This window comes from Prionailurus bengalensis, chromosome E1 (genome assembly GCF_016509475.1).
Source record: "Prionailurus bengalensis isolate Pbe53 chromosome E1, Fcat_Pben_1.1_paternal_pri, whole genome shotgun sequence".
Classification (NCBI taxonomy): Eukaryota; Metazoa; Chordata; class Mammalia; order Carnivora; family Felidae; genus Prionailurus; species Prionailurus bengalensis.
The window spans coordinates 36,834,988-36,860,795 of record NC_057347.1 but is presented as its reverse complement, the minus strand read 5'-3'; the positions used below and the strand labels follow the sequence as shown (position 1 = coordinate 36,860,795).

Below are 25,808 nucleotides of genomic sequence, written 5' to 3'. Positions count from 1 at the left end.
CAGAGTAAGGAGTGTCTGACCGCAGGTAAGAGGGAAGTGTCTGTAGCCTGTTTTCTGTTCTCTGATCTGATGAGGGGATAAAAGAGGGCCAGCTGCTCACCATCAGGTTAAGAGCGTCTACAGTAGAGCCAGATGCCCTCTTTGAGGACCAGCACTAGAAGCCTCTTGGAACTCGCTCCCATCACAGGAGGCAAGGGAGCAGCGCACTGTTGCCCAGGGCTACAGACGTGCTTCCCTCCGTGGCGCCTTGCCAGGTGGAGGGGTGGCTGGCCGCGATGGGGACCCGTGACGGAACTGAACACACACAGCGGCCAACAGCCGGCCGGCCCCACGAGCAGCCTGATGCCAGAGATAGCGGGCCTCTCGGAACAGCCTAGGCATCAGGAAAAGAAGCCTAGTTGGCAGAGTTTGTCTAGGAACTGGGCTGGCAGGGGAGGACTTCATTAGAAGGAATTTCCCAAGTGTCGTATCCGGAGAGCCAGATAATCTGTCTACCGTCCACTCACTCCCCAAGTGACTGGATGCCCCATCTTGCCTGATTTTTAGGGGGACCTCTCATCCTGGTTTATACCTGTGGTCTTGGCCACAATGATCAATTATCAATAACTCCCCCTTTTGTCTCCAAACAATGTCTGGGAAATAAGTTATATGGTCACCTTGTTAATTCTAGTTCAGTTTCCTCTCATACGATAGTTTTTTTGGGGGGGGGAGGCATTACATTTATAAAAGATTTTTGTACGAAGTGGGCTACATCTGAAAATGTATTGCTAATTGAATCCTATAGAGTTGCAAAAGAACGGTCATCGATTCACACTAATAACAACAAAAACCTCCCACCAAAACAACCTGTTTTCTGAACAGTTAGTTTTTGATAGGGAAATAGGGAGAACACTTCAAAGCCCTTGAAGAAGAAAAATCTCTTTTGAGTTGCTAAGTTTCAAACTCCCTAACTAATCTCTAAATTCTAGAGGGAAATGAAATGGCTGGGCGGGAGGGAAGGGGAAGGAGCAAGGTAATCCACAAACTAGAAAATGAGTCTGAGTCACTGGGCTGTGTCGCAGGGATAATCCTCTGTGTAGACGGCTGCTTTTTCTAAATCAGCTCCACAGATTTTGCTGGTGCTCCAGGAATTAGCAAATCAATGCCATGTAAGATTTATCCTTCCAGAGCCACTCCTGGTGGGGAGACCTGTGGGGAGGGCTTCTCTTTGGCCAAAGATTAAAGCACCTCTGAACTTGCCATCTGAGAGTTTTGTTCTTATATCAAAACAAAACAAAACATACTTTGGTTTCTTTCTTTTTTTTTTTTTTTCTTTCTTTCTTCTCTTCAACTCCATCTTTCTCAGACTGGTTTTTAAAGGCAGGAATGTACCCTCACCCCTTCCCCCCTGTACATGCGTGATCTTGCTCTTTGCACGGAACCACTGCTTCATTGTGATGCAAGTGACTGGCACCAAAAGTAGAATTTGAAAATGTGTCGCTGGAGGTGTCTAACTGCAGCCCAGCTCGGGTGATTCAACAAGCAGAGCAGCAGACTGAAAATTTCCGGGGTTGTTCATTGTATTTGCTCTTTCCCGGGCAGATTCTGTGTGATTTTTGTCCAAGTCAACACCTTTCAGATCCTCAGCTTTGCCACTTGCAGAGACTGATGGCAAATGAGGCGGTGCAACTGAGCAAGCTAAAAAAAGAAGTGAACGCTAACTTGAAATCTAGGCAGTTCCTCACAGGCTATGTTGAGATCAAGTATCTGTCTCCCATGGGAGGGGGCGCGTCTCGTCAGGTCCAACTTTTGCCCTTGCTGTCACTTTAAACGGAATCAGACTGTCTGAATTTAGGAAATGAGCAGCAGGAGGAATTCCCTTCTCTTTCCCATTTTTAAAAAATTTTTTTTTTCAACATTTATTTATTTTTGGGACAGAGAGAGACAGAGCATGAACGGGGGAGGGGCAGAGAGAGAGGGAGACACAGATTCGGAAACAGGCTCCAGGCTCTGAGCCATCAGCCCAGAGCCTGACGCAGGGCTCGAACTCACGGACCGCGAGATCGTGACCTGGCTGAAGTCGGACGCTTAACCGACTGCGCCACCCAGGCGCCCCTCTTTCCCATTTTTTATTTGCCAGAGGAACAGGTGCAGTGGGTTTTGAGTTAAATACAGATTTTCTAAGAGAGACAACTGTATGAGAAAATTTAACATTGAGCTGGTGCAAAACAGTGTCTGTGCTATTTTGCTATATGGATGACAGAGAAAACACACTAGGAGAAAGTACTTTTAGTGAAATGTAGCTGAAAGGCTGCTTTCAGAGCATTTAGGATTCTCAGATATCAGCTTGGACAATGCGGGCCAAATGGTAGCAGCCCCGGGTCAGATTATCCAGTGGATGTCACTAAGTTAGTTGTTCTCGGATGTTAGGCGTTCTCGGTAAGTTATTACTTATTTACCTGTAAAAGGCAAATATACATTTGCTTCTTTTTTTTTTTTTTAATTTTTTTTTTCAACGTTTATTTATTTTTGGGACAGAGAGAGACAGAGCATGAACGGGGGAGGGGCAGAGAGAGAGAGAGGGAGACACAGAATCGGAAACAGGCTCCAGGCTCTGAGCCATCAGCCCAGAGCCCGACGCGGGGCTCGAACTCACGGACCGCGAGATCGTGACCTGGCTGAAGTCGGACGCTTAACCGACTGCGCCACCCAGGCGCCCCATACATTTGCTTCTTAAATTCAGGATCTTGGGGCGCCTGGGTGGCTCGGGTCATGATCTTACAGTTCGTGGTTCAAGCTCCGCGTCGGGCTCTATGCTGACAGCTCAGAGCCTGGAGCCTTCTTCAGATTCTGTGTCTCCCTCTCTCTGCCCTTCCCCTGCTCATGCTCTGTCTCTCTCTGTCTCAAAAATAAATAAAAACATTAAAAAAAATTTTTTTTTAAATTAAGGATCTTTCTGTTCTTCTTTTCCTTCCTTTACATAAAATCAGGAAAGGGAAAAAGCCTCCCTCTCCTATTTCCTGGGCCAGAGCAATCAGTGGCCATCAAGAAGCCATCCTACATATAATGTGGTTAGATATGCGGTCTAATACCCCAGTTATCCAGTTAGTAAGGTGGGGCTTTGGTTAGCGGAGTCAGAGAAGTGGTAATCTGATTAGCCAGTTGCTTTCTGAGGCTGTTGGTTAAAATAGTGGCTGTCAAATTGAGTGGGAGCAGTTTTGGTAGGTGTGGCTTAGCTTCAGACAGACTGTAGGAATCTACTGCTTCCAAAAGGTCTCCTTTAGAACTTTCTCCTAAAAGAGAATGTTCTTCAGCCTGTAGATAGTCTTATCAACCCATCCGACTTCCTCTGTCTTTTCCTGTAACCATGTCAGAGATCGCCAGATGGCTATGGACCAAATTCCTGATTAGTCCATTTGTTCATATCTTTGAGGGCCAATCTAATTTCTCTTTCTGCTGAGTTTTACAGCTAGAAGGATCAGAGGTCTGAGAGTTTTGTTCTTGCAGTTGATGGGGGTGCCAAAGACCTGCACAGTATGGCATGTGGTTATTTCCTCCGGCCTCCAGGCATAGAAGAAACTATTGCACTAAGGGGGATTTTGTTTTAAATGCTGGAAGCCAGTGACCATGATACCGAGAGGTTGCTGAACTGTGCAGAGAGTGAAGTTACCTTGACCTTTCTCCTTTTTCATCCCTCTTCTGACCCTGCCCCAGAAACCTGCTCTTCTTCTTCTGGTTTTCCCTTTTCTGGTGTCTCATTCACACAGCGGTGGCACAATGGTGCTCTCTCCTCTTAGCCACCAGCCTTCTAGCGTTGGGTCCCTGGGGGTTCTTTAAGGGAGGGAACACTCTGGGGGCATAGAGGGGTTTCTATTTGCCTCCTCCGGTAAACACTTCAGAACAATGCCCATTGTGCTTACCTGTAGGTTGGGATTGGTGCAAAGCTTCCTGAAACGGGAGGCAATTGGTTGTTTTTGGTTCATCTGCTCATCTGCTGCCACCTAGTGGTTCAGTCTCCTTTAGCGCCCTGTGTAAATCGGAGGGCACATTATCAACAGTTCTGTATTGCCTTTTATCTCCCTCTTTTTTGTTTTTTCTGGCATACCCCATTGTCCCCTTTTCTTACCTCTTTATCTTCTCATACACAAAAAGCTGCTTCTTTTTTTTTTTTTTTAAACTCCCGGGTCAGGCAATCTGGAAATGAATGGCTGTCATAAAATGTTCTGAGAAACTTGGGATGCATTGACAGCTCTCCAGTTTCCCTCTCTTGGTGATGTGAAATGGATGTCTTACTGCAGGGTTAGAATACGGTTGTTGCAGAGGTGAGGAGGGCTATTGCCATTCCAGGACTGCTCTGAATAGGCAGTTTCAGAGGTAAAATTTCGAGAGCTGCTCAGTTGTACATTTTCCAAAATTTCTTGCACAGTGAGTCTGGCCATTAATGATAGCTAAGCCTTATTGAGCAGTTACTACATGCCAGGCGTTGTTCCAAGTATGTTACACATGTTGCCTCTTTAATTTTCCTAATGGCCCACTGAAACAGAGTCCCCACTAGATTCTAAGGTGGAGAAATTAAGGCATAAAATGTCAAGTAACTTGCTTGAGAGAACATATGTAGTAAATGGGGAACTGGGGTTTATTCTCATGTTCTCAACCACTTTGCTTTGCTGCCTCTTCAAGACACAGATAACCTGAGCGCTAGGTACAGACAACAGGGACAAGAACGGGGCTGTGCACACATAAGACCTCCTCAAAGCACTTCTTTGGCCCTTATCTGGGACTTGAGGTGCAAGACGCACTGTGGTTGCTCACCGGGGTCCGAAAAGGAACTCTCCAACGTGCTGACTCCAAGGACTTGCTTTTAGCCCTGTCTCATTTCAGAGTCAGCACGTAAGGAAAAATAACCAAGTATGCAGCCAGAAGAAGTCTGAGAAGCCAACCAGACAGCAGGCAGGCCTGGGTTCCAGAGGGGATTCTGCCCAGCAAGATAACTGCAAGTCTCCTTCTCTGCCTGAGTTTTTGTTTTCTCTCAGGCTATCCTTTTGTCCTTTGTTTGGAGGTGGCAAGAATGCCTGGAACCAGCACTTTGGATACCACTGCAAAAAGAAATCTGACACTGTCACACACTGCAAGGAACCAAATAGGAAGTTTATTTATGCTTTTCAAATCAGCTGAAACAACTAGCAACTTCCTCCTCCAAAGGTTTCCTTTTCTCTCACCTTCTCTGTGACAAGCCTGTGGAGAGGGCAGGTGTGGATGTGGGGACACGTTCGGAGGTGGGGTGAAAACAAAATGAAGGTGGGAGAAAGTACAAGGCAAGGTTAGCAACAGATCTGCCGACTCCGCCTCTTCCCACTCATCTTGCTGGCAGTTTGCAGTGACTGCAAGGTGTCAGAAGCTTGGGTCCGTTCAGTCAAGAGAAGAGTCCATGGTGTTGGTGGGGTGGCTGGGGGGGGGCGGATAGGAACTCCTGATGAGCAGTCTCTTCAAAAAGGCAGGGCAGAGACAAGGATATGTGTCCTAAAGGAGGAAAAATATAGAAATTTGCTTTTATGATGCAAAATAAAGAGGGTATAAAAGGGCACAGAGTAAAAAGTGTCTCCCTCCTACCCACAGTCATGCACTTTCTCTGTCTTTGGAGGCAACCAGTGTTATTGTCTCTGTCCTTCCAGAGATATCTTCTACACATAGAGGCAATTGGAGACTACCCCTGCCCCCCCTTTAAAAATTTTTTTTTTAATGTTTATTTATTTTTGACAGAGACAGAGACAGATCTTGAGCGGGGGAAGGGCAGAGAGAGAGAGGGAGACAGAATCTGAAGCAGGATCCAGGCTCTGAGCTGGCAGCACAGAGCCCGATGTGCGGGGCTCAAACCCACAAGCCGTAAGATTGTGACCTGAGCTGAAGCCAGACGCTCAACCAACTGAGCCACCCAGGTGCCCCTCCCCCTGCCCCCTTTTAAAAAATCTCTAGGGGTGTCCAGGTGGCTCAGTCGGTTAAGCATCTGACTTTGGCTCAGGTCACGATCTCCCAGTTTGTGGGTTTGAGCCCTGCGTCTGGCTGTGTGCTGACAGCTCAGAGCCTGGAGCCTGCTTCTGATTCTGTGTCTCTCTGTCTTCCCCTTCCCCGCTCACGCTCTGTCTCTCTGTCTCTCTCAAAAAAATCAGTAACATTAAAAACAATTAAAAATAAATAAAAAGTATTCTCCACACCCAACGTGGGGCTCAAACTCATGACCCTGAGATCAAGAGTCGCGTGCTGTACCTACTGAGCCAGCCAGATGCCCCTGGAGACTCCCTTTTTACACAAATGGAACAAATTAGTCTACCCTACTTTGCTGCTTTTTTTTTTTTACCCCCTTACCAACATTAGTGTAGAGAGCTTCCATTTCTTTTTTACTGTTGCATAGTATTTAATTCTATGAATGTGCTACAGTTACTTGGCTAGGTCTCCCCCAGACATTTAGGGCATTTCTGGTGGCTTGCTATTACAGACCACGTGTGTGTGTGTGTGTGTGTGTGTGTGTGTGTGTATTTTAAGATTTTATTTTTAAGTAATCTCTACACCTGATGTGAGGCTTGAACTCACAACCCCAAGATCAAGAGTCACATGCTGAACCGACTGGGCCAGCCAGGTGCCTCATGTGTATATCCTTTTGTGCATGTGAAAATGTAGCTATAGGATTAACTTCTAGATGTAGAATTGTTGAGTCAGAGAGAATGAGGAGATAAACGACAGTGTCATTAAATAAATGACAAAGCAAAGTAGAGTGAATCTGTTTAGATTTGACAGCAAAAGCCCAACTCTTCTGCATTCGTGGCCAGGAAATGAAGTCCTCAGCAGGAAAGTCATACAGTCAAACCTTGAGTGACAGGCCTGAGCTGGTGCTTTACGGTTGTACAAGGGCATCGCAGAGTAAGATCTGTACTTATGTATCTCCCTAAATGAATCCATGCAACCGCTGCTGCACACTAGAGTGGCCCTGGTCTGGAAGGTTCTAAGGACAGTTTGTGTGTCACTGTCACACAAGCTCCCATTTTAGGCCGGAAGATGGAGCTCGCGACACCATGCTAGCGTGGGTACCCTCCAGGGCCATCCTAAGTCTAAACAAAAGCCACGCGGTTCCAAAGCAACTCCTACTGCTACCCCGCCCAAAGCAAGCACTCACTCCACTGTTTTAAATATGATGTGGTTCTTGCTCATAAAACACAAGCCATGTTCTTTATTACCTAAAAGTGAATTTGATTATGTTTCATGGGAATCCTCATACTGGAGTCCTAGTCTTGGCCAGTCATATTGTAATACGTGGGCATTTGGGGGAAATGGTGCTCTGGATTTGGGAACAGGGGGTAAAGAAACCCAGACCCAGTCTTGTGGCAGAAATGCCTAGTTGTTCCCCAATATGCATTCTCCCCTTTTAATTTATTAACAAATCCTCTCCCCACTTCACTTTTAAGCTGGACACAGGTTCTACCTCGAATAAGTCTTATCTCTCCAACTTCTGGCCAATGGAATGCAAGCAGGGGTGTGTGCGGCATCTGTGAAATGTCCTTAAAACAAGCGGTTGTGCCCTTCTTTCATTTTATCTTTCCTGCTGGGCAGGGTACAGACATGATAGCTGGAGCTGCGGCATTCGTCTTGGGCCGTGAGGTAAGCTTTAGAATGCTGGCCACACACAAGAGGAGCAAAAAAAGAAGATATCTGGGACCTGATACCTTGGATCATTAACCTCCAGATTTTTGCAGAAGAGAAAAATAAAATTTCTATGTCAATGAAATCATGAAGAAAAGCCACTTCACTGGCAATTCTTATTCTTCCCAGAGAAATGACGGCACGGCCAACAGACTCCTTGGCAATAGTTCTGATACCTGGGCTTCATCTTTCTTCCATCTCAAAGGCAGTGGTGAGATACTCCTTTGGAACAATCCCAATGAGGCTGTTCAGTTCTCCTACCCACCAGCCATACATGTTATACTCCTGAAACAGGAAAAGAGGATGGTTTCAGCTGGAATTTGGTCACGTTTCTGTTCATCTTTTATAGTGATTGCATGGGACACAATGTTGCGTGATTTCTTTGTCGACACTATCAGTCTGACTTGTACTGGCACCATGGACCCTTCTTGGGTCCATGATGGGATTATTATCCCATCAGGGATTATCCTCTGATGGGATTATTAAATTTAAAAAAATCATCTAGAGAAAGAAAGCAAACCCTTCATTTTGTTATCTTCCTGTTAACAATGTAAACCTCATATAGGAAATGCCATTGCATTGTAAAGAGCATGTCTTTTACGAAGCAGAGTGGATTGGCTTCTTCTGAGAAAGTCGGGCACGTCCGAAATGCCAGAGCACTAAAGATATTCAGGGAATCAGGTCACAGTTCAAATCAATAATATTTACCACGCATCTTCCATGTGCAAAGTGCTGTTTGAGTTCCCATGAGGTATGTAATGATGGATCAGAGCGTTGCTTGCTCCCCAGGAGCTTATAGCATATAGAGTAATGGGCTTTGGAGTCAGACAGACTGGGATCTAATCCCCACTTGGTCATTTTGTAGCCATGTGACCTTATGTTCTCCTAGCTTACGCTTCCTCTTCTGTAAGAGCAGGGATAATATCTCTCCCCTCTTGTTGTGGGAGTATAATCGTCTGATACATAGTAGGTGCTCTAAACATTAGATTCTTCTCCAGGAAGAGGTGGGAGGTTGATAGGTACCTCAGTAATGACAGGCAGGACATAAGGGCTCCAGAGAGGGGCAAATAAAAGAGGGAATGAAAGGGTTTAAGAGAAGGGGCAGTCACAGGGCTGGGAGTGGAGCATCTTGAATACAGAAGAGCTTCTCCAAAAGCACAGTGGGTGTTAAACATTATGGGAGTACTTCTGAAAGCACCAGAAAATATTTTCTTTCTTTTGATGGAAGTAAAATTTAGGAATCTATAGGCAATATCTTGCATTCTGGCTCAGCTGGCTTTGGGGTACCATGAAGCTACCTGTCTGCTTTTTGCACCCTTGGCTGTTGAATTCTACTAGGAAAAGAAACGAAAAGAAAGAAAGAAAACCAGGTTGGTGACACAATAAAATTCCAGGATAACTGGGCATCTTTCTGTTGCTTTTTTGATAGAGTATCTCCCCACCTCCACCTCTGCCTCCCCCCTCCTTTTCAGCGGATGACCTTTTTTCCACCTTCAAAAAGGAAAGAGAACCTGTCAGATGTGTCAACTTTCAGCCACCAAAGAGGAACTAACCTGTACTGACAACCATCCCTCTTTACTATTAAAGTGGAGGACGTATCCCTCCTCTGGTTTAAAGACTCTCTCCCCACGTGTGCTTGGGTTTAAGACTATCCCTCGCTACGTGCCGTTGTAACTCTTCCACTTTCTTTATTTCTCAGAGATGAGATTCTGTGGAGTCCGACCTCGGCCTCTATTGTAAATGGCTCCTTCCATCAGCACAAAATGTGTTCAAGTTTCTTTTGTCGTTGAAAACACTTATTTTTTAATATTTTTAAAAGCTGAGTTTTCTTTATCTTTTTAAAAAATATTCATTTATTTATTTTGGAGAGAGAGAGAGAGAGAGAGTCAGAGCGAGAGAGGCAGAAGGAGGGGCGGAGAGAGAGGGAGACAGAGAATTCCAAGCAAGCTCCACGCTGTCAGCACAGACAGCGTGGGGCCCGAACTCACAAACCATGAGATCATGACCCAAGCCGAAATCAAGAGTCAGAGGCCCAATCGACTGAGCCACCCAGGCCCCCCTGAAAACACTTATTAAATAGTTCCCACCGCATGTCCCCTTCCCATTTCTTTTTTTCTTTTTTTTTTTAAACATTTATTTATTTTTGAGATAGAGACACAGAGTGTGAGCAGGGGAGGGGGAAGAAATAGAGTGGGGGAAACACAGAATCCGAAGCAGGCTCCAGGTTCTGAGTTGTCAGCACAGAGCCCCACACGGGGCTCAAACCCACAAACTGCGAGATCATGACCTGAGCCGAAGTCGGACGCCTAACCGACTGAGCCACCCAGGTGCCCCATCAACTTCCCATTTCCACTAGCCTATGCCAACTGCTAATTCACGGTCAAACTTACTGAAAGGGTTTACTTCCCTTTCTACCCCAAGTTCTTGCTTTCTATTCCATCTCCAAGCCACTCTTCTCAGGCTTCTGCCTCTATCACTCCACTTGCACATTTTGTCCGTGGTCGCCTACAACGTCCTTAATTGCTCAGACTGGATGGTACTTCTCATTCCTTAACTTACTTGATCTTTCAGCAGTCCTGGCACCATGGACCCTTCTTGAGGCATTTTCTTCTCTTAGTTTCTATGATAATTACACTCTCCTGGCTTCCCTCTTACCTCTGGTTGCTTCTTCTCGTTCTCCTTTGCAAGCTCATCTTTCTCTACCCCTCCTTTTAATATGGTTGTTTCCAGGGTTCTGTCCTGGCCCTCTCCTGACTTAACTGCACTTTCCCTGAGCAACCTTATATACGTCCATGCTTTAGCTGCCACGTAAATGACTCACAACAATCACTCCAGCCCAGATCTAAGTGTTGGATCCTAATACCCAACTGCATATCTATTAAGCTGCTCAAACTCAACATATCCTAAATGTAACCCCTCATCCTGCTTCTATCTCCATTCCCACCCCCAAACTATCTTTACTTCCTGTGTCCTCTATCTCAGTGAGTGGTAGCACCATGCACTCAGTTAATTAAGCCAGAAAACCAAGAGTCATTTCCAATTTCACCCCCCTCTTCCAGTCAGTCCTTGAGTTCTGCAGATTCTTTTCAAAGCATTACTGGAATCCATGCACTTCTCTCCATTCCCGTTGCCGATACCCTAGTCATGTCACTGTCATCTTTCATGAGGACTACCGAAACAACCCCCCCACACTGGTTTCTGTATCTCCGTTCTTGCCCCTCCAATCTTGTCTTCATTCTGCAGCCAGACTCATTTTAATGCACATTGATAATATCAGTGCTCTGCTGAAGCCTTTAAGTGGCTTCCCAATGCCTTTGGTCAACGTCTTGACAAGGTGGACGAGGCCGTGCGTGACCTGGTCCCATCGACTGCTCAGCATTGCCGTACACCCCCTAAATCCAGTGGACCCTTAGTAAAACAGACTTTGTCTCACTATTCCCATGGGCCACAGGCTCTCTTATCTTGGAGCCTGTCCTCTGTCTGTTTAGCCTCTCCTGCCCTCCTCCCTGTCATGGGGCTCCCTCCTAAGCAGCCTTCAGATCTCAATTCCTGGGTTGCTCTAGACTCTCTAGAAGCCTCTCTTTGAAACTCTCTGTGTGGGGGCCCCAGCTCTGTGGTCCACCGTACTGTGCCCTGTGCTTCCCCGCAAATGAGTTCATCACTCTGCCTTGTATCAGTCTGCCTTTGTCTCAGAGCCAGTCACTAGCTGGAAAGTTCTGTGAGAGCTGGGACCTTGTTGGTTTTGTTTGCTGTTGCACTCCCCGCACTCAGCATGGTACCCGGCACAGAATGGGGCCAAAAAATACTTGTTCAGTGAGGTTATGAAGAAATGAGGGGAGCATTGGGACTTATTCTTTCAGTTGAGCAGATTTAGTTACAACTAACTCCAAGATATTCCCCTGGTGACTAGACTGGTTGTGGCAGGAAGAGAGCAACTGCCTTTGGAGACACTTTCCCCAAATGGCTCCCTAAACACCATGAGGAGAGTCTCAAATGCCATAACAAGTGAGACTGAGTTGATCCTAAGAAGAACAGGGAATTAGCTTTTGAAAACCAGTCTTTTTTAAAAAAATTTTTCTAATGTTTATTTTTGAGAGAGAGAGACACACACACACACACAGAGACAGAGAGAGACAGAATATGAGTGGGGGAGGGGCAGAGAGCAAGGGAGACACAGCATCTGAAGCAGGCTCTGAGCTGTCAGCACAGAGCCTGATGCAGGGCTTGAACTCACAAACCATGAGATCATGACCTGAGCTTAAGTTGGACGCTCAACTGAGCCGCCCGGGTGCCCCTGAAAGCCAGTTTTAAATAAATGAATGTGTCTACCACCCAGCACGCCGTCTCCCCACGCCTTCTCATTCCCTTCGTCCCCCAGGCCAGCTTCTCCCTACTGTCCGCGCTGCCTTGTGGGAAATTACCCAGAGCTCCTTAGCCTCTGCCTGTCAGGACAATTTAAGCTCCTCTCCGTACAAGTTATGTTACTGTCCATTTTCCAACACTAAAGTTAGGGCAGTTTCCGCCTGATGTTTTCTTGTAGTGTTGCCTTTTGTTTAGCGTGTTGCTGGAACACCATTTAAAGCCTTGCTGTGAAGGGGAACACATATTCTGTCTTCCTCTCTCACTGTTACTCACAAAAACCCTAGCTTTACTCTTCCGCCTCCTCACAGGCAGAGGGTGGGCACAATGTTGTTTGACAGTCTTCTGCTCGAAGTCAACTTTCTGAAACATGTGTGAAGTGTGGTCTTCCACCTGCCACATGGTGTCGTCTTCATCACCTGAGGGGCTCAGATCGGGCATTCCCTTCCTAGGGACCGGTCAAGACACCTGACTCTGACTCCTGCTTCGTCGCATCCGCCTTTGGCCATAATGCCAGGAGCAGGGACTAAGCCTTGGGAAGGCGCTCTCTGCCAGCTCGAAGAGGGTGCAAACAGGGAGCAGATGAGCCTCAGCAGGACACCTGCTAAGGCCAGGCTCCCAGTCAGCGGGCTCTCGCTCGAGGGGAGCACTGACCCTGCCGACCGCAGATGTAGTAGCCTTACCACAGCGGTGAGACCCGCGATGAGTGAAATCAACTCTTTGCCCTTCAAAACAAAAGAGCAGGCAGAGCGTAAGGAGGATGGCACCATCTCAGAGACCATAAGCATCCTGCTGTGGGAGCCTAGGAGCTTAATCAAAGCACCTACAGGTCTTGGGATCTGACTGGCTTTTCCAGATTTCATCCCTTGGTTGGAGACGCAAAAAGGCTGCAGGGCCTGAGATGTTTAAAGCATGAATGGAAAATTTCTAGCCTTCTCTTCCGCTACCACCCCCCATGCATTGCCCCAGCCCAGTCTGAACACCACGAGGTATTTTAAAATAATTTCTACTTTGATGAATTGCTGGGGAGTCCACAATTGCTCATAATCAAAGGGAGAAAAATGCAGATGAGATCCGGCCGAGAACTATCACCACCAAACGTTCATTTCACTGCACAGTGCCAAAAAGAATTAAAACAACATTAAACTCACAGCAATCATGTTTAAGCCCTCGTTTCCAAGTGCCAAATTGCACCACTCTGGATCATACAGATGTTCGTTAATTATGCTAATTTTTATTAAACTATTAAAATGGAGAGAGTACTGGCTCAGCCAGGCAGACCCCGGCTCTGAATGAACTCTGCTCTTGTCTAGAGGTGCTAATTTACTGCATTTTTATGAAGTTGCTGATCCTTGGATTTTAGTTTTGAGATGGGAGAGAGAACTGAATTCTTGGGATCAACGTTTTCAATGAAGTTTGACTTCTTGTGCCCAGATGTTTTGAAAAACCAGAAAAAGTGCTGAGATGCTCCCGGGAGACCTAAAATCCTCAACGAGGTAGTGTTTCTACCTCCAAGGTGGGGATATGTGGCCATGATGTTAAGGAATCAGAACTGTACAGGCTCCTCAGTCCTTGACTCTGTATACATCATGTATGGTAGAGCTAAGAGGTTAATTACACAAAATTGTTAACTGAAGATGCTTTAGATAAGAATATAAAAAGCTGTTTTTTTTTTAAAAAGAGGAAACAAGCCCTTAACATAGGCACTTGCTTGTCGTCACAAAGTCTTTTTAGAAGCTTTTCACTCAAAAATAGTACGACGTGTGGTTTGTTCTCATCATTATTATCTTGAGGCTTGATTAAATATCCGTTTCCCTCAACACCAACCCTGTCCCACCTCCTTGAACTCCCCAAATGAAGGGATCTTAAAAGTAAAGGTTGGTTATTTGGACTCCCTTATCTGGCTGGACAAGCTATTGGCCTAGATGAGCAGAACATTGAGTGAACTTGAAATAGACACAGCGCTCACCATCAGCAACAATCAGAAGTGTTTATGGGGGATTGCACACTGCCATAAAAGGATTTATGCTGCTAATCTCCATCAACAAGGAAAAAAAACCCAACCCTACCAAACCTGCCATAAAAAGAACAGCAAATTCTATAAACAAAAAGCAGTATGGCCACCAACCACGGGCACGTTGCACAGCTTGACTCTGCCTCCAGTGGTTTCCTATTGCTGTTTATGGTTTCAAGACTATCATGGACCTCCTCAGCGCTCCTCCTGTCACAGGGCCCTGAGTCCCTGTGTGGTGCTGCAAATACCCTGTCAGTAGGTGTCAGGGGATATCAGGGGGAAAACCAGCAGGCGCCTATCATAAGCCTTAAAAGAGATTAAATACCCCTACTCCATGATTGCTACATTTTAATTTCTCTCCTCCCTGCTGGTTCCTATTTGTATAAGCTCTTCCATGGCTCCCCTGGAGTAGCACAGACATGACCTGGAATGACCATCCTGTCTTGGGATAAGAATTCAATTTCTAGGCTCAGTGAATCCTAGGCTGTTCCAACAAAAGGAAAGCACCACCCTCTAGGGCACAGATTCTTAAAATGGAGTCTGCGAACCCCTGGCCTGTCCACGGATGGACACGAAGGGATCTTTGAGTTCCTTGAAATTGGTGTAAAATTGTGTGTGCACGTGTACATGTGTCTTGTCCCTGGGGTGAGGTCCAGAACTTCTGTCAGATGCTCGAAGGGTTTGTGAACCCTCTACAGTTTATGAACCAGTGCTCTTGGGGGAAAATACAATGATCTCTCTGGCCTGGATCCGCACTTTGGCCCAGTGTGGCCATCTCCATCCACCCTCTCCCCAGCCTCCGCGTTTAAAAACACAGCGAAAGGAAATCAGGAATCCTTGTTCCTGCCATGCTGGCTTTCCTAGGCTTCAGCCTTCCAGCTGCAGAAGAGTCTGCTCCTTCTTCTAAGGCTGACCAGGCTTGCTCATTCCTTCTAAGGCACCGTCTTTCTCTCTCTTTTTTCTTTTACTATTGACATATACTTGATGTACAATGTTATATTACTTTCAGGTGTACCACTAAGGCCCCATCCCTTTAACTGTGACTTAAAAGTTGTGCTGTCTTCTCATGGCTCTTGTTCAAAGCCACATGATGGCTTTGGGAACAAGCTGCTTGACACTGTCTACCCTGAGAATGCTCCTAACAGAGATGTTCTCTGTTCACCCTGAATTGGGCTTCGATAAGCCTCCATGGAACAAGATTCCCAGAAAATGTCTCACATTTTGTTCTTTTAACCATCAAAGTTCACTGTATCAGCGCTTGTAAATAAGAGGATTCCTCTTCAAGAGAACAATCAGTCAGCTCCTGACATGAGAGATCGATAGGTGCCTGATATATGTATGGGAAGGGCCAATGAATCACAGAATTATTGGTTTATGATTGCTTATTTCTTTTATCAGTGGTTCTGCATCTGACATCATCATAAGTAAAGATGGGAAATTCGAATTCCTAAGCAGAGTAGATTGTAATATCCCATGGTCAGCCAAAAACATTGTATTTTTACTCTTGGGTTGGCCCTCAGTTTCTCTACTCCTTAAATCCAGCTTTGGAAATTTAATGCTTTCTGAGGATGTCATAAATTATTAAATAAATTGAGGGCTCTAACTCAGCGCCCTTCCAACTGCTGAGGAGAGCAAGGTGGGGGACAGGGATCGTTCACCAAAGACAAGCAGGTGCCTGCTTTGCAGCATAAGAGGTTTTGTGGAGACATTTTACAGAAGGAAAAAGGAAGTGATCAGTCGGGTGGACGGTGGATTCGTGATGTTGGAAGCTGTCAGAGGACTGACTGGAGCGCTCCGCGCTCCGCTGAAACCTTGAGTAGCTTGGCTGCCTCCCTGGGCTGTTTCAAACCATGGTTTAAGTTCTTGGCAGTCACTTTCTCTTTTTTCCATTATTCAGGGTTTTGGTCTATAAATCAGAATAAGAATGAATTGTTAAATTTGTCTCATTTGAGCCAGTTTTATTTATTATTACATTTCAGGGAACTTGCTAACCTGGAGGTTGACGGGCCTGGACTGGGGAGGAGGGAAAGGTATGTGACAGTGTGAGAAAGGGGGCCCGGAAAGGCTGGGTGGTCAGCAACAGCAGGTGGGGGGGGGGGCGGCGCATGGTGACAACTGTACAGCTAAGAGTTGGTGTTCTGGGGAGGACTGTGTCAGCTAGATGGAGGGTCCGAGAGCCCTGGAAGGCAAAGGGGGAAATTCAGCCTCAAGTCTGGAGCTCATGTCCTAAAACTGGGTGTGAGTGGATAATGATCACGTCGAGGCCAGGCTGGTATGCAGGACCCACGCACAGACCGGACATTGTTGGTGATGACGGTGTGTGCAAAACACAGACTGTGCACGGCAGAAAAATCGTAAGCCGTGAAGGAAAGAGGGAAGGCGGGAAGAGAAACGAGAGGAAGACACACACAACTTGAACTTTGCCTGAAAGAGCGAGGAAGGATAAAGGGAAGGTAAACACTCCACAGATGGGAGCAAACAAGGCGCCAAGTGCAGAATTCAGGAACAATAGAGACGGCAGCATTTCGGCGCTGATAGAATTGTGATACCATGTGAGACCGGCGTATTAATATGTATTCCATAAACTGTGCGGCTCGCAGCTCTGCACCGCTCTGTTTTGCTCTGACCGCAGTACCAGCCTCAGGCACCACAACACAATTTGGAAACAATGTGACGGAAATGTTTAATCTGCTCGGCCCATCTGTGCTGCGTATTTCTCCAGATCTCCCTGAGAGAGGCGCCTTGAATCTCCACATTGCCTTTAATATTCTCCTAAATCACCTCCCCACTGCACTTCAAGGGCCATTGCTACAATATCACAGGTTCATCTAAAGTGCAATGGGGAGGGGGGGGGGCGGGGGGAGAGGCGCAGGCCAGGATATTTTTTATTTTAAAATAATTTCCAGAGATCGTCTTTTCTGCTTCCTTAAAAAAAAAAAAAAAGAAAAAGAAGAAGAAACGTTATTCTATGATTGCCGTAAGGTTATTGAGGTTGTTTGGTACAAAACAGGGTAGGATAGAGTGGAATCATTCTCCAAAGAATTATTTTTATTAATCTCGATTCCCTCAATTGGACTTGGAAGGGGGGCGAGCAGATGCTTGTTTTCTCTTCTCTCTTTTTCTCGCACCTTGCGAGGGTGATGTGCTCATTTGGGGCTGGTGCCTTCTCTGCTTTATGCTTAACTCTGCCCTGCTCCACACAAAGCCATCTTGTTCAGGATAGGTATGCTCTCGGTCCCTGGTCAACTAAATGCCCTCACCAGAAAGGGACGCTGTCTGTATTATTAATTTCAGCTTAAAACCTTAGGTTTTCTCTCTTAAAGTACAGATGTTGAGCATCAGATTTCTGCCTTTCCCCCACTTGATTCTGCCAGATTCAGTGACTTGGGCGAGGATGTAGGAAGCTGGGGTAGGTTTCGGAGAAAGAGGGGATGATAAGTCACCATGTTCCAGACCTTAGACAAATGAAAGAGAGTTGCACATCACCAAGAAAATTAGGATTCCTTTTGCTTTGTGAATTAAAGAAATGAATAATTTAATCCTCAAGATTGTTCCGGCGAGGGAAAGGCAACGTCCCAGTTGCGGAGCCCTACAGCCTGTCGGTGTGTTACATCATCTGCACACATAGGCGTTTCCATGACAACCGCTTATAGCTTCATTTCCTGGATCCCTCTAGGGGGTGTCACAGCCAGATCCACCTGCTTTTCACCCTACCCTCGGTGGGGTCATGGTAAGGTCGCCAGAATAAATGAACGCGGGTACTAATGATCTGTTTACTGCTGTTTATGCTCTGTGTGTGTCAGGGGCACGCACATTTAGAGAGCTCATTATGGTTGCAATTAGAATGCACCATCGCTAGATATTTAACTCCTTTTTCTTTTAAATTAGCATTTTAATAACATTCTTTGAGCAGAGAAACAAAATGACCATTTTTCACGGACAAACTTCTAGCTGTAGGTGCAACTTTAATGGCAAAGTTGTGAAGGGGAAAGAAGGGAGGGGAAAAAAAAAAGGCCATTTTTACTACTTTCACCCTCCTCCTTACCAAAAGGATATTTTTATTTGCTTTCTAACACACTCAATTTCCTAAATTTGTTTTGAATCCAATTATTTTGGGTGGTTGAAAGTACCGCACTCTTGTTGGACGGAAATTAGCAGCGATTGAAATTAACTTTCTATGTGACCTGTGAAAGGGGCTAAAATAATTACAAGTGTGTATAAGAAACACTCTCTCCAAAAGACCTTTGCTGTAGGATCAGGCTGTGATCCGAGGATACCATTATTGGAATATCTTTACACAGCAATTGCAAGGGCTATTTTCTTTAAAAAGGTGATTGCAACGATTATTTGTTTTAAAATTCTTAGTATTGTCTTATAGAGGATAAATGATGACAAAAACTTGTCATTAGACGGAGGATAAGTAAGCAGCAGAAAGAATGAAAATAACAGCACGGCATCATTTGCCCTTTAAAAATGGTGAGGTCTTGAAGCACCAAAAAGCAAGAGAGAGAGAGAACAGGAAAGATACAACGCAGAGACCTTGCCCGGCTCAGAATGTTCCATAAGGCACTGCGTTTTAGGAATCGGCCAGCACCTTTGCTAGGTGTTTACGGATGCTCTGTTTGTGGAAAGTACAGTGAAAAATAACAATTTGAATGTTTCGATTATCTTTCCCAGTCCGTTCCATTTTCGTTATTTATTTCCTATAAATCGGGACCTTGCTGAACATAATTCTACAGACAAGGAGGTGGATGGGACAGCCAATGTGAACGAGGAGATAGATGGTGGGTGCGTGTAAGATAGATGCTATGCGTTTATGAAAAGGAGCAGTATGTCTGCATGTGAACATTCACAAAGTAGAGCAAGCAAGCGTGTAAACTATAATGGGTATTTATAGGTGGGAAAAAAGGTGCAAGGAAGATTGTATGGGAACAAGCATACCGAGTCTGAAAAGGGGGTTGCTTTTTTCCTACCCTCTTGGAATCCACGTCCAAGTTCTGCTAAGATGTCCCATGCTTGCTGCGGCTCCAGTGAAAACTCAAGCCTTTCCATGACAACAGACGGGGGGCTCTCACAGCCAGAAGACTCAGGAGGTCAATAGTTGAAACGCAAGAGTTAGAAAGCGAGATCTTTATCGACATCAAAACAATCCCACTAAAAAACCCCAGAACGATAGGAGGAAAATATTTAAAGACACAGCAGGAAAAAAAAAAAAGAGCCTTTATAAAAATGCAGGTTTAAAAATGTTTATGCTGTTGTATCAGCCTAGTTGCACCTTAGAATCTGCCATTTCATAAATAAAATACGGATGGCATAGACTATAATTTGGTGATAGCTACCCCAGGACATATCTAGATGCACTTCTGTTATTTTAATTAAATACTGCATTATGGTTTGTGACAACTACATAGCTACAGCGTAAATGAATTCGGAATTAAAGTGTTACTTAGGCATCCAGTAATTTTTGTTTCATTCCTCAGTTTTACAAAGCAAATAGCTATAAAATCAAGATGTTTGTTCATTTACAGATGGAGCAGGATGGTTGTTGCTGGGTTTTTTTTCCCCCCCTCCTTAATCCTCATGCACAGAAAGAAGACAGAGCTCAGAGTCTGGCTCCCAACACTCATAGCTTATGAGCCACATCACAAAGAAAAACACATCCTCTTGACTATAATGTGAAATGCTGAATATTAATTGCTGGTATTATGCTTATCTTTCTAGCCGGGTTCTGTCTTTTAACAATTATTCTGATGGGCTGCAGTCTTGCACTGCCAGGAGATTTTTCTCCTTTGTTTAACAGTTAAAAACCTATTTGATTTGATTTTATTAAAAAAGAATCTTAAAGTTCACAATGTTCCTTGGAAGTTTTAGTATCTGGAACTCTTCTCAAATACAGAATATTAGTGGGAATAGTGGCAACAGAGAAACTGCCAAAGATTTTTGCTAAAAAAAATGTATATTTCTGCACCTAAATGAAAAAAAATATTTTTCATTCTGGCAATATTAATGTTTCCTTAATGAAACTGGAGAGGGCATTACAATTTGATATAATCAATTGGTTAGTTTAAATGTCACTTCCCTAGCAAAATCATAAGAAAGGTTCAGAGTATTCTCATCTAACAGGCACAGAATTTTCACTCAAAATTAATATGGTAGAGTAAAAGGATTTTTGCTCAAATCTGAGGATTTAATTGTATCTTTAATGTGTCATATGTCAAGAAGAAAGTTTTTAAATAGCAAGTTTTCTGAAACCATTGTCTATTATTTCTCGTTTGAGGATCAATATAATCTTTTTATTAGCCCTTAAATACCATACGTCTGGCAGTGTCTGCTAATTCCAGCTTTTCTCTGTTCTCACCAATTGCCCCAAGCCCCCTCCCCCGCTAACTAATCCTATAAACTGCTTGGAAGTTACTGCCCTATATGTTTGCAATGAGGTTATAATTGGCTTTTAATATTTTGCTAGTTGGGTGGGAGAGCTGGATCCATACACTACCAAGAAATGCTGGCAGGCAGAGGTTTGGGGAGGCTGAGCTCCTTTTGAGAAAATAATTACACAGAAACAAAGCTTTTGTGACTCCTTTTAAATAGAGCATCTCACCGAAATGTCATCCAGCCTCTTTGGCAGATTAGTGAGGAGTTTATTACTAAATCTCTGTCTAATAAACGTGCAGTTGACTCTGGAGGAGCCGCTTGTTATAATACTGGCAGTGGGAAATGGAGAGAATGTCACAGTTAAAGACACAAATTTTCCCCATAATATATTCGAATGGAAACCTCTGAATCCAATACTACATGGGCATATCTAATAAATTCACAATATTTCAGTCTCAACAGCCTTCACCGGTTAGTTTTAAAGATTTATGTGGTAAAAAATTACTCAGTGATGAATATGGTTTATTCTGTGCAGTATTGGAGGTATAAGGAATTAAACTACCGTCTTTAACAGTGAATTTATTATTACCTCTGTCAAAAGACGAAGCCTTTAACAGCATTTGTTATAAATTCACTGCAAAATAAATGGCTGGAATTTTTTTGCACTGGAGCTGGTAAAGCATCGGGCGATTCTGAGCATTAACCTAACCCTGCCATGGCTTATATGGTTCTAGGTAAACATTTCTGTCTGGGCCTCATAGTTAATTATCTGATTTGGGACTTTCCACCTGACTGAAAGGTGTGTGTGTGTGTGTGTGTGTGTGTGTGTGTGTGTAGAAAGTGAAGGCTCCTGTCCAGGACAACAGTTTTAGAGTAAGGAGAGTAAAGTGGAAAATGCCAATCTTACTCTCTTTAAAAAAACGGGTTTTACAATAAATGGCCAGAGTTTGGAGGATAGGGTTGATATGCAATTGGGGCTCTTGTTAGCAGGTTTATATGCATGCATATGCACACACACACACACACACACACACAGAGGCATCCTCTCCCTTTTGTCCTCTCTTGGAATGGGTGTCCCCTCATTTATAAAAATTACCTGGAAGGAATGAGGCTGCCAGGGTTTGTTCTAGACGATTGGTTCCTGTCTGGGGGAAAGGAATGGCCTCTACTGAATCTGACCGGTGTATGACCGTTGCCTTCCAGCTGACCCCAAATCCCATTCCCATCCTCCTGACTCTATAGACTCCCATTGGGGTTATTAATGAGAGAAAACACCACCATCATCATCATCTTCGTCATCACGGCACAGTGTGGACCTGCTTGTTAGCATGAAATGGGGTGGTGGGGACAGGTTCTGCTTCTCTTTCGTATCATCATAAATAAGAAAAGATATTTTCCGATGGTATCCCCCTCACTCGCCCCCTTTGGTTGGGTCAGAGGTGAATAATTGCTCTTTGACAGGCATTGATCAGTTTCATCACACTGTTTGGGCAGCCTGTGCCCCAGGCCTATATTCTCCCCACTTACTACCCCTGCATTACCTCCCAAATAACCCGCCCATCCCCCCACTCAGCCAGGCTGAGGGTAATGGTGCCTGAGGAAGTCCAAAATGGACACTAGATGTCACCAAACACCTCCTTTCCCTCAGAGCCCTGAAATTTAAAAACCAAAAAAAAAAAAAAAAAAAAAAAGAAACCCAACCCTTCATTTAAAGCAATTGAAGGAATTAACTTCTCTGTTTTTATGAGGCTTGTTGTCACATTCAACTAAGCACACTTAGAAGAGCAAGTACGGCTGCATTCAGATAATTTTTACAACATACAAATCTCTTCTGGAAGAGAGGGGGTCAAGGGAGGGGAAAAGGTCTACTCTCTTTAAGTAGTCCTTTGAGGGAGTGGGTGGAGAACACGGGGCTTTAAAAACCCTATTATAACAGACATAACACAGTCCAGGTGTGCCAGGAACAGACCCGCTGCATCCAGATTTCAAGGAGCTGGGTTTGGAGCTAGGATCCAGCCTAATTTTAAGTAGCTTCAATCCCTCACTAGATGCTAAATGTCACTCAGGGCGACAAAGTCGGTCTATCCTCATCCTCATAAGGCCCAAAGCCTTTTGACAGCATCACGAGTGTGATGTTACACTTAACTCTGCCTGTAAGGCTCTCTGTTTCCATGTTAACAGCACTGGCAGAGAACACAACAAAAGCGTGGTGTGTTTGGTCCATGAGAACATCTTCCCACCCCAGCTAAGCCACCATATAAATATAAACCTTCCATGGTACCCAGCTGGTTGCTCCAAGGCCGATCGCCATGGGGTTAAGTAGTTGGGCAAATCTTTGAGGGGTCTAAGGCCAAGAACTGAGGCACAGCACATAAGCCCCAGAGATGTAGCCTACTGACTCAGTTTACCTTAAATAGAGGATCTCACTTAGGGACCTTGTCTTCTTTCTAGTCAATTGAGAAAGAGATTCTTTTCCTCTCTTTAATTTGCCCTTATCTGCTGGAGCATAGGAGCCTTAATTTTTTTTTTTTTTTTTTTTTTAGATTTTATTTTTAAGTAATCTCCACACCCAACGTGGGGCTCAAACTCACAACCCTGAGATCAAGAGTCCTTCGCTCCACTGACTGAGCCAGCCAGGAGTCCCCAGGTGGGTTAATCTTTAAATGGACGTTTACTGAAGTTCTCCCGCACAGCAGAACAAGCACCTTTAGTCCTTAAGAAAAAGGTTTCCCTAGTGAGAGACCTAGGAGCCAGTAAGAGAGTCACTTCTCTGAAAGTTGGGACTTGTGACTCATCTTATCCAAGTAGGGGCTTTGTACCTCCCTTTCTTCCACTTAAAATAAATGCCCATAGCAGTGCTGGTCCACAGAAGGGTCTTAGGGTCTGCAGATAAAAGGAACTAAGCCAGGGCACAGCGTTACTGCACGGAGGGTGATTCAGCACCTGCCCTGTCATGCCTGGTGCCCAGGCTGAATGGATTTTTGGAGTACACCTGTTGTTGAACCCCTGCCAAGTACTGATGGCCACTAACCCCCAAATCACTTTTCCCCGCTGTTGATGTTTGGAATGTCAGACAGGACTGAGCAGCAGCCGGCGTGTATTTCAAACACAGCAGATGGATTTTTATATTAGCTCCTATTTCATGTTCAGGCAGAGCGACCGCCACACTAAAACCGCAGCCTCAATGCTGCCGAGTTTGCTTCTGTGAGATTAATTCTGTGAAATTAATTGGGACAAGATTGAAAAGGAAATTAAAATGCAGCTGAGTGAACAGGCCTTTCAAACACCTTTTTCCTGCTCTATTCAAACTTGAATTCTGCGGTGGTCGCAGGCATCGTGGGAAGTAATTTACGAGAGGCAGGCTCTCCGGAGCCATCGGTTACGTATGAGGAGACCTGCACAAGCGCCACAATCTGGAGCCACTGAAGAGCGCTAAACACCCCGCTGTGGCCTGAGCTGCGTCCCTGCAGCGGGTGGAAACGGAGCTCAGTTCTTGGACCAGAAAAAGCTGTTCGGAATATATCCGGGCCCAGAGAACATCCGCTGGACGCACAGATCGGCTTCGTTATTAAAATCTCCCTTCAATATATTTTAAGACCCAAATTGGAACTCGGTGGATTAAGTGGGCACGAAACTGCATGGGGCCTAGGAATGGATGGCTGTGTTAGGGGAGGTCAGCAGGGCTGCTGCTGCCTGCGCCCCGTTGGTTACTGTTTCAGAGCTTGGATATGTGGCTCTGGCCTCTCATCCAACGAGAAGTCTGAACAATCCATCAATTTTGTCAGTGACACAATCTCTCAGACCAGGAAAGGCTACGTGGGTTTCCGTGTAGGCCTCTGCACTAGATGGCTTTCTACTTCCAAGTAAGAAGCCTTTGTGCTTTTGTGTCTCTGTGAAGAGTTCTCGGTGGGACAGGCTACCTGGTTTTCCTCCCTCACTCCACCAATAATTTACTGAACGCCTAGTATGTACCCCGTATTGACCCCAGCAGTTTACTTTATTGTTAGCGGAAAAGAGATGAATGTAATAATAGTTGCCTTTTCCTAGATGCCAGGTACTTCTTGACACACACTCTCTAGGGCAAGCATCAGAACCCCTATGAACGGAAGTTATTCCCATTTTTACAGATGAGAAAGCTGAAGATAAGCAGGATTGGGTGACTTTGCTCTGGGTCACATAAGTAACTCATCTGTTACTGACCAGCTTCCTTAAGAATAGGACAGGTGATGGGTATTTGGTATCTTTCTTACCCAGCCAGTCATCGTCTCTGGAAATTTTATTTTAAAAAGGACAAATAGCTCTCTTTCTGGGATCATTCTTGCCTAAAGACCCTAACAGTCTCTCCTGGCCCTAGTGTTCTAGGATTCAAGGTTGGGTCATGTTTGGGCAACTACTAACAATAGCAGATGCCCAGGAATAAAGCCCCTACCCCACCCCACTTCCTCATCCAGGGTCCACTGCCTGTTCTTAGCCTGCTCCCACCGTATTTCTTTTCTTTTTTAATATATCTTTTTTTTAAGTTTATTTATTTATTTTGAGAGAGAGAGAGAGAGAGAGAGAGAGCGCAAGCAGGGGAGGTGCAGAGAGGGAGGGAGAGAGAGGATCCCAAGCCGGCTCCGCGCTGCCGGCTCAGAGCCCCACGCGGGGCTCAAACTCAGGAACTGTGAGAGCATGACCTGAGCCGAGACCAAGAGTTGGATGCTTAACTGACTGAGCCACCCAGGGTGCCCCAACATATTTGTTTTATCATGCAAAGAGAGAGGGGAAAGCCAGAGGCATTTATGAGGGCCCAAAACAAAAGAGCTTATAATTGAAAATTTTAAATTTGTTTAATCTGAATACATAATTAAAGCTAAATGCATTTTTGTGTGGGATTTCTTTAGCAGTTTTGCGGGATCTGTCTCATCATGTTTACAACAGGAATGCTTGAGGTGGAAGGAAACTTAGAGGTCACCCAACACAACTGCCTCATTTTACAGGTGAGGAAACTGGTCGAGGCAAGCTGAGCTGCCCCAGTTGTGTCTTGTCTTATGTTTCTTGGGGGAAATAGACTTCTCCAGGTTCCTAAACCAGCAGGCCTTTCTTCCCTTAACAAAGGTTTTCTGGTCAGAGAGAAAAGTAACACGTAGATTTCTGGATACCATTTTTCTGGACTAACCTCGACTTGAGTCAGTTCTTTTCCTCCAGGTGTGAGAGGCAGGTTGCAGAGGATAACTGATTCCAACAAATCAAGCCGGTTGGGGTTAAAGTGGAATGAATTTAGGATTCAGATGAGAAAAGAAAATTGCGGAGGTTAAGAGTTATTGAAGGTCTGAATAGACACAGCTAATGGTAGAGGGATCTCCTTTCCTATCTGTCTGAATTGTTTCATTTGTGCTTCTCAGAGGCA

The 25,808-nt window shown here is 45.0% G+C and overlaps 1 protein-coding gene and 1 long non-coding RNA gene across 2 annotated transcripts in view; both read right to left on the bottom strand.

The window, feature by feature from the left end:
* Positions 1 to 5,386: 5,386 nt before the first annotated feature.
* SKAP1 (src kinase associated phosphoprotein 1) overlaps positions 5,387 to 25,808 on the bottom strand; it is a 279,257-nt gene continuing 258,835 nt past the window's right edge. Inside the window, exons 12-13 of the mRNA XM_043584176.1 lie at positions 7,848 to 7,956; positions 5,387 to 5,499 (exon numbers count right to left, since the gene is read on the bottom strand). Of these exons, the coding sequence (XP_043440111.1) occupies positions 7,855 to 7,956 (102 nt within the window). The 3' untranslated portion in view covers positions 5,387 to 5,499; positions 7,848 to 7,854. The remainder of the gene's footprint in view (positions 5,500 to 7,847; positions 7,957 to 25,808) is intronic.
* On the bottom strand, positions 13,117 to 22,439 carry LOC122485424. Its single transcript, XR_006297857.1, has 2 exons — positions 19,018 to 22,439; positions 13,117 to 15,950 (listed from the first exon to the last, which is right to left on the bottom strand). It is a non-coding gene; the product is annotated as an uncharacterized LOC122485424 (long non-coding RNA).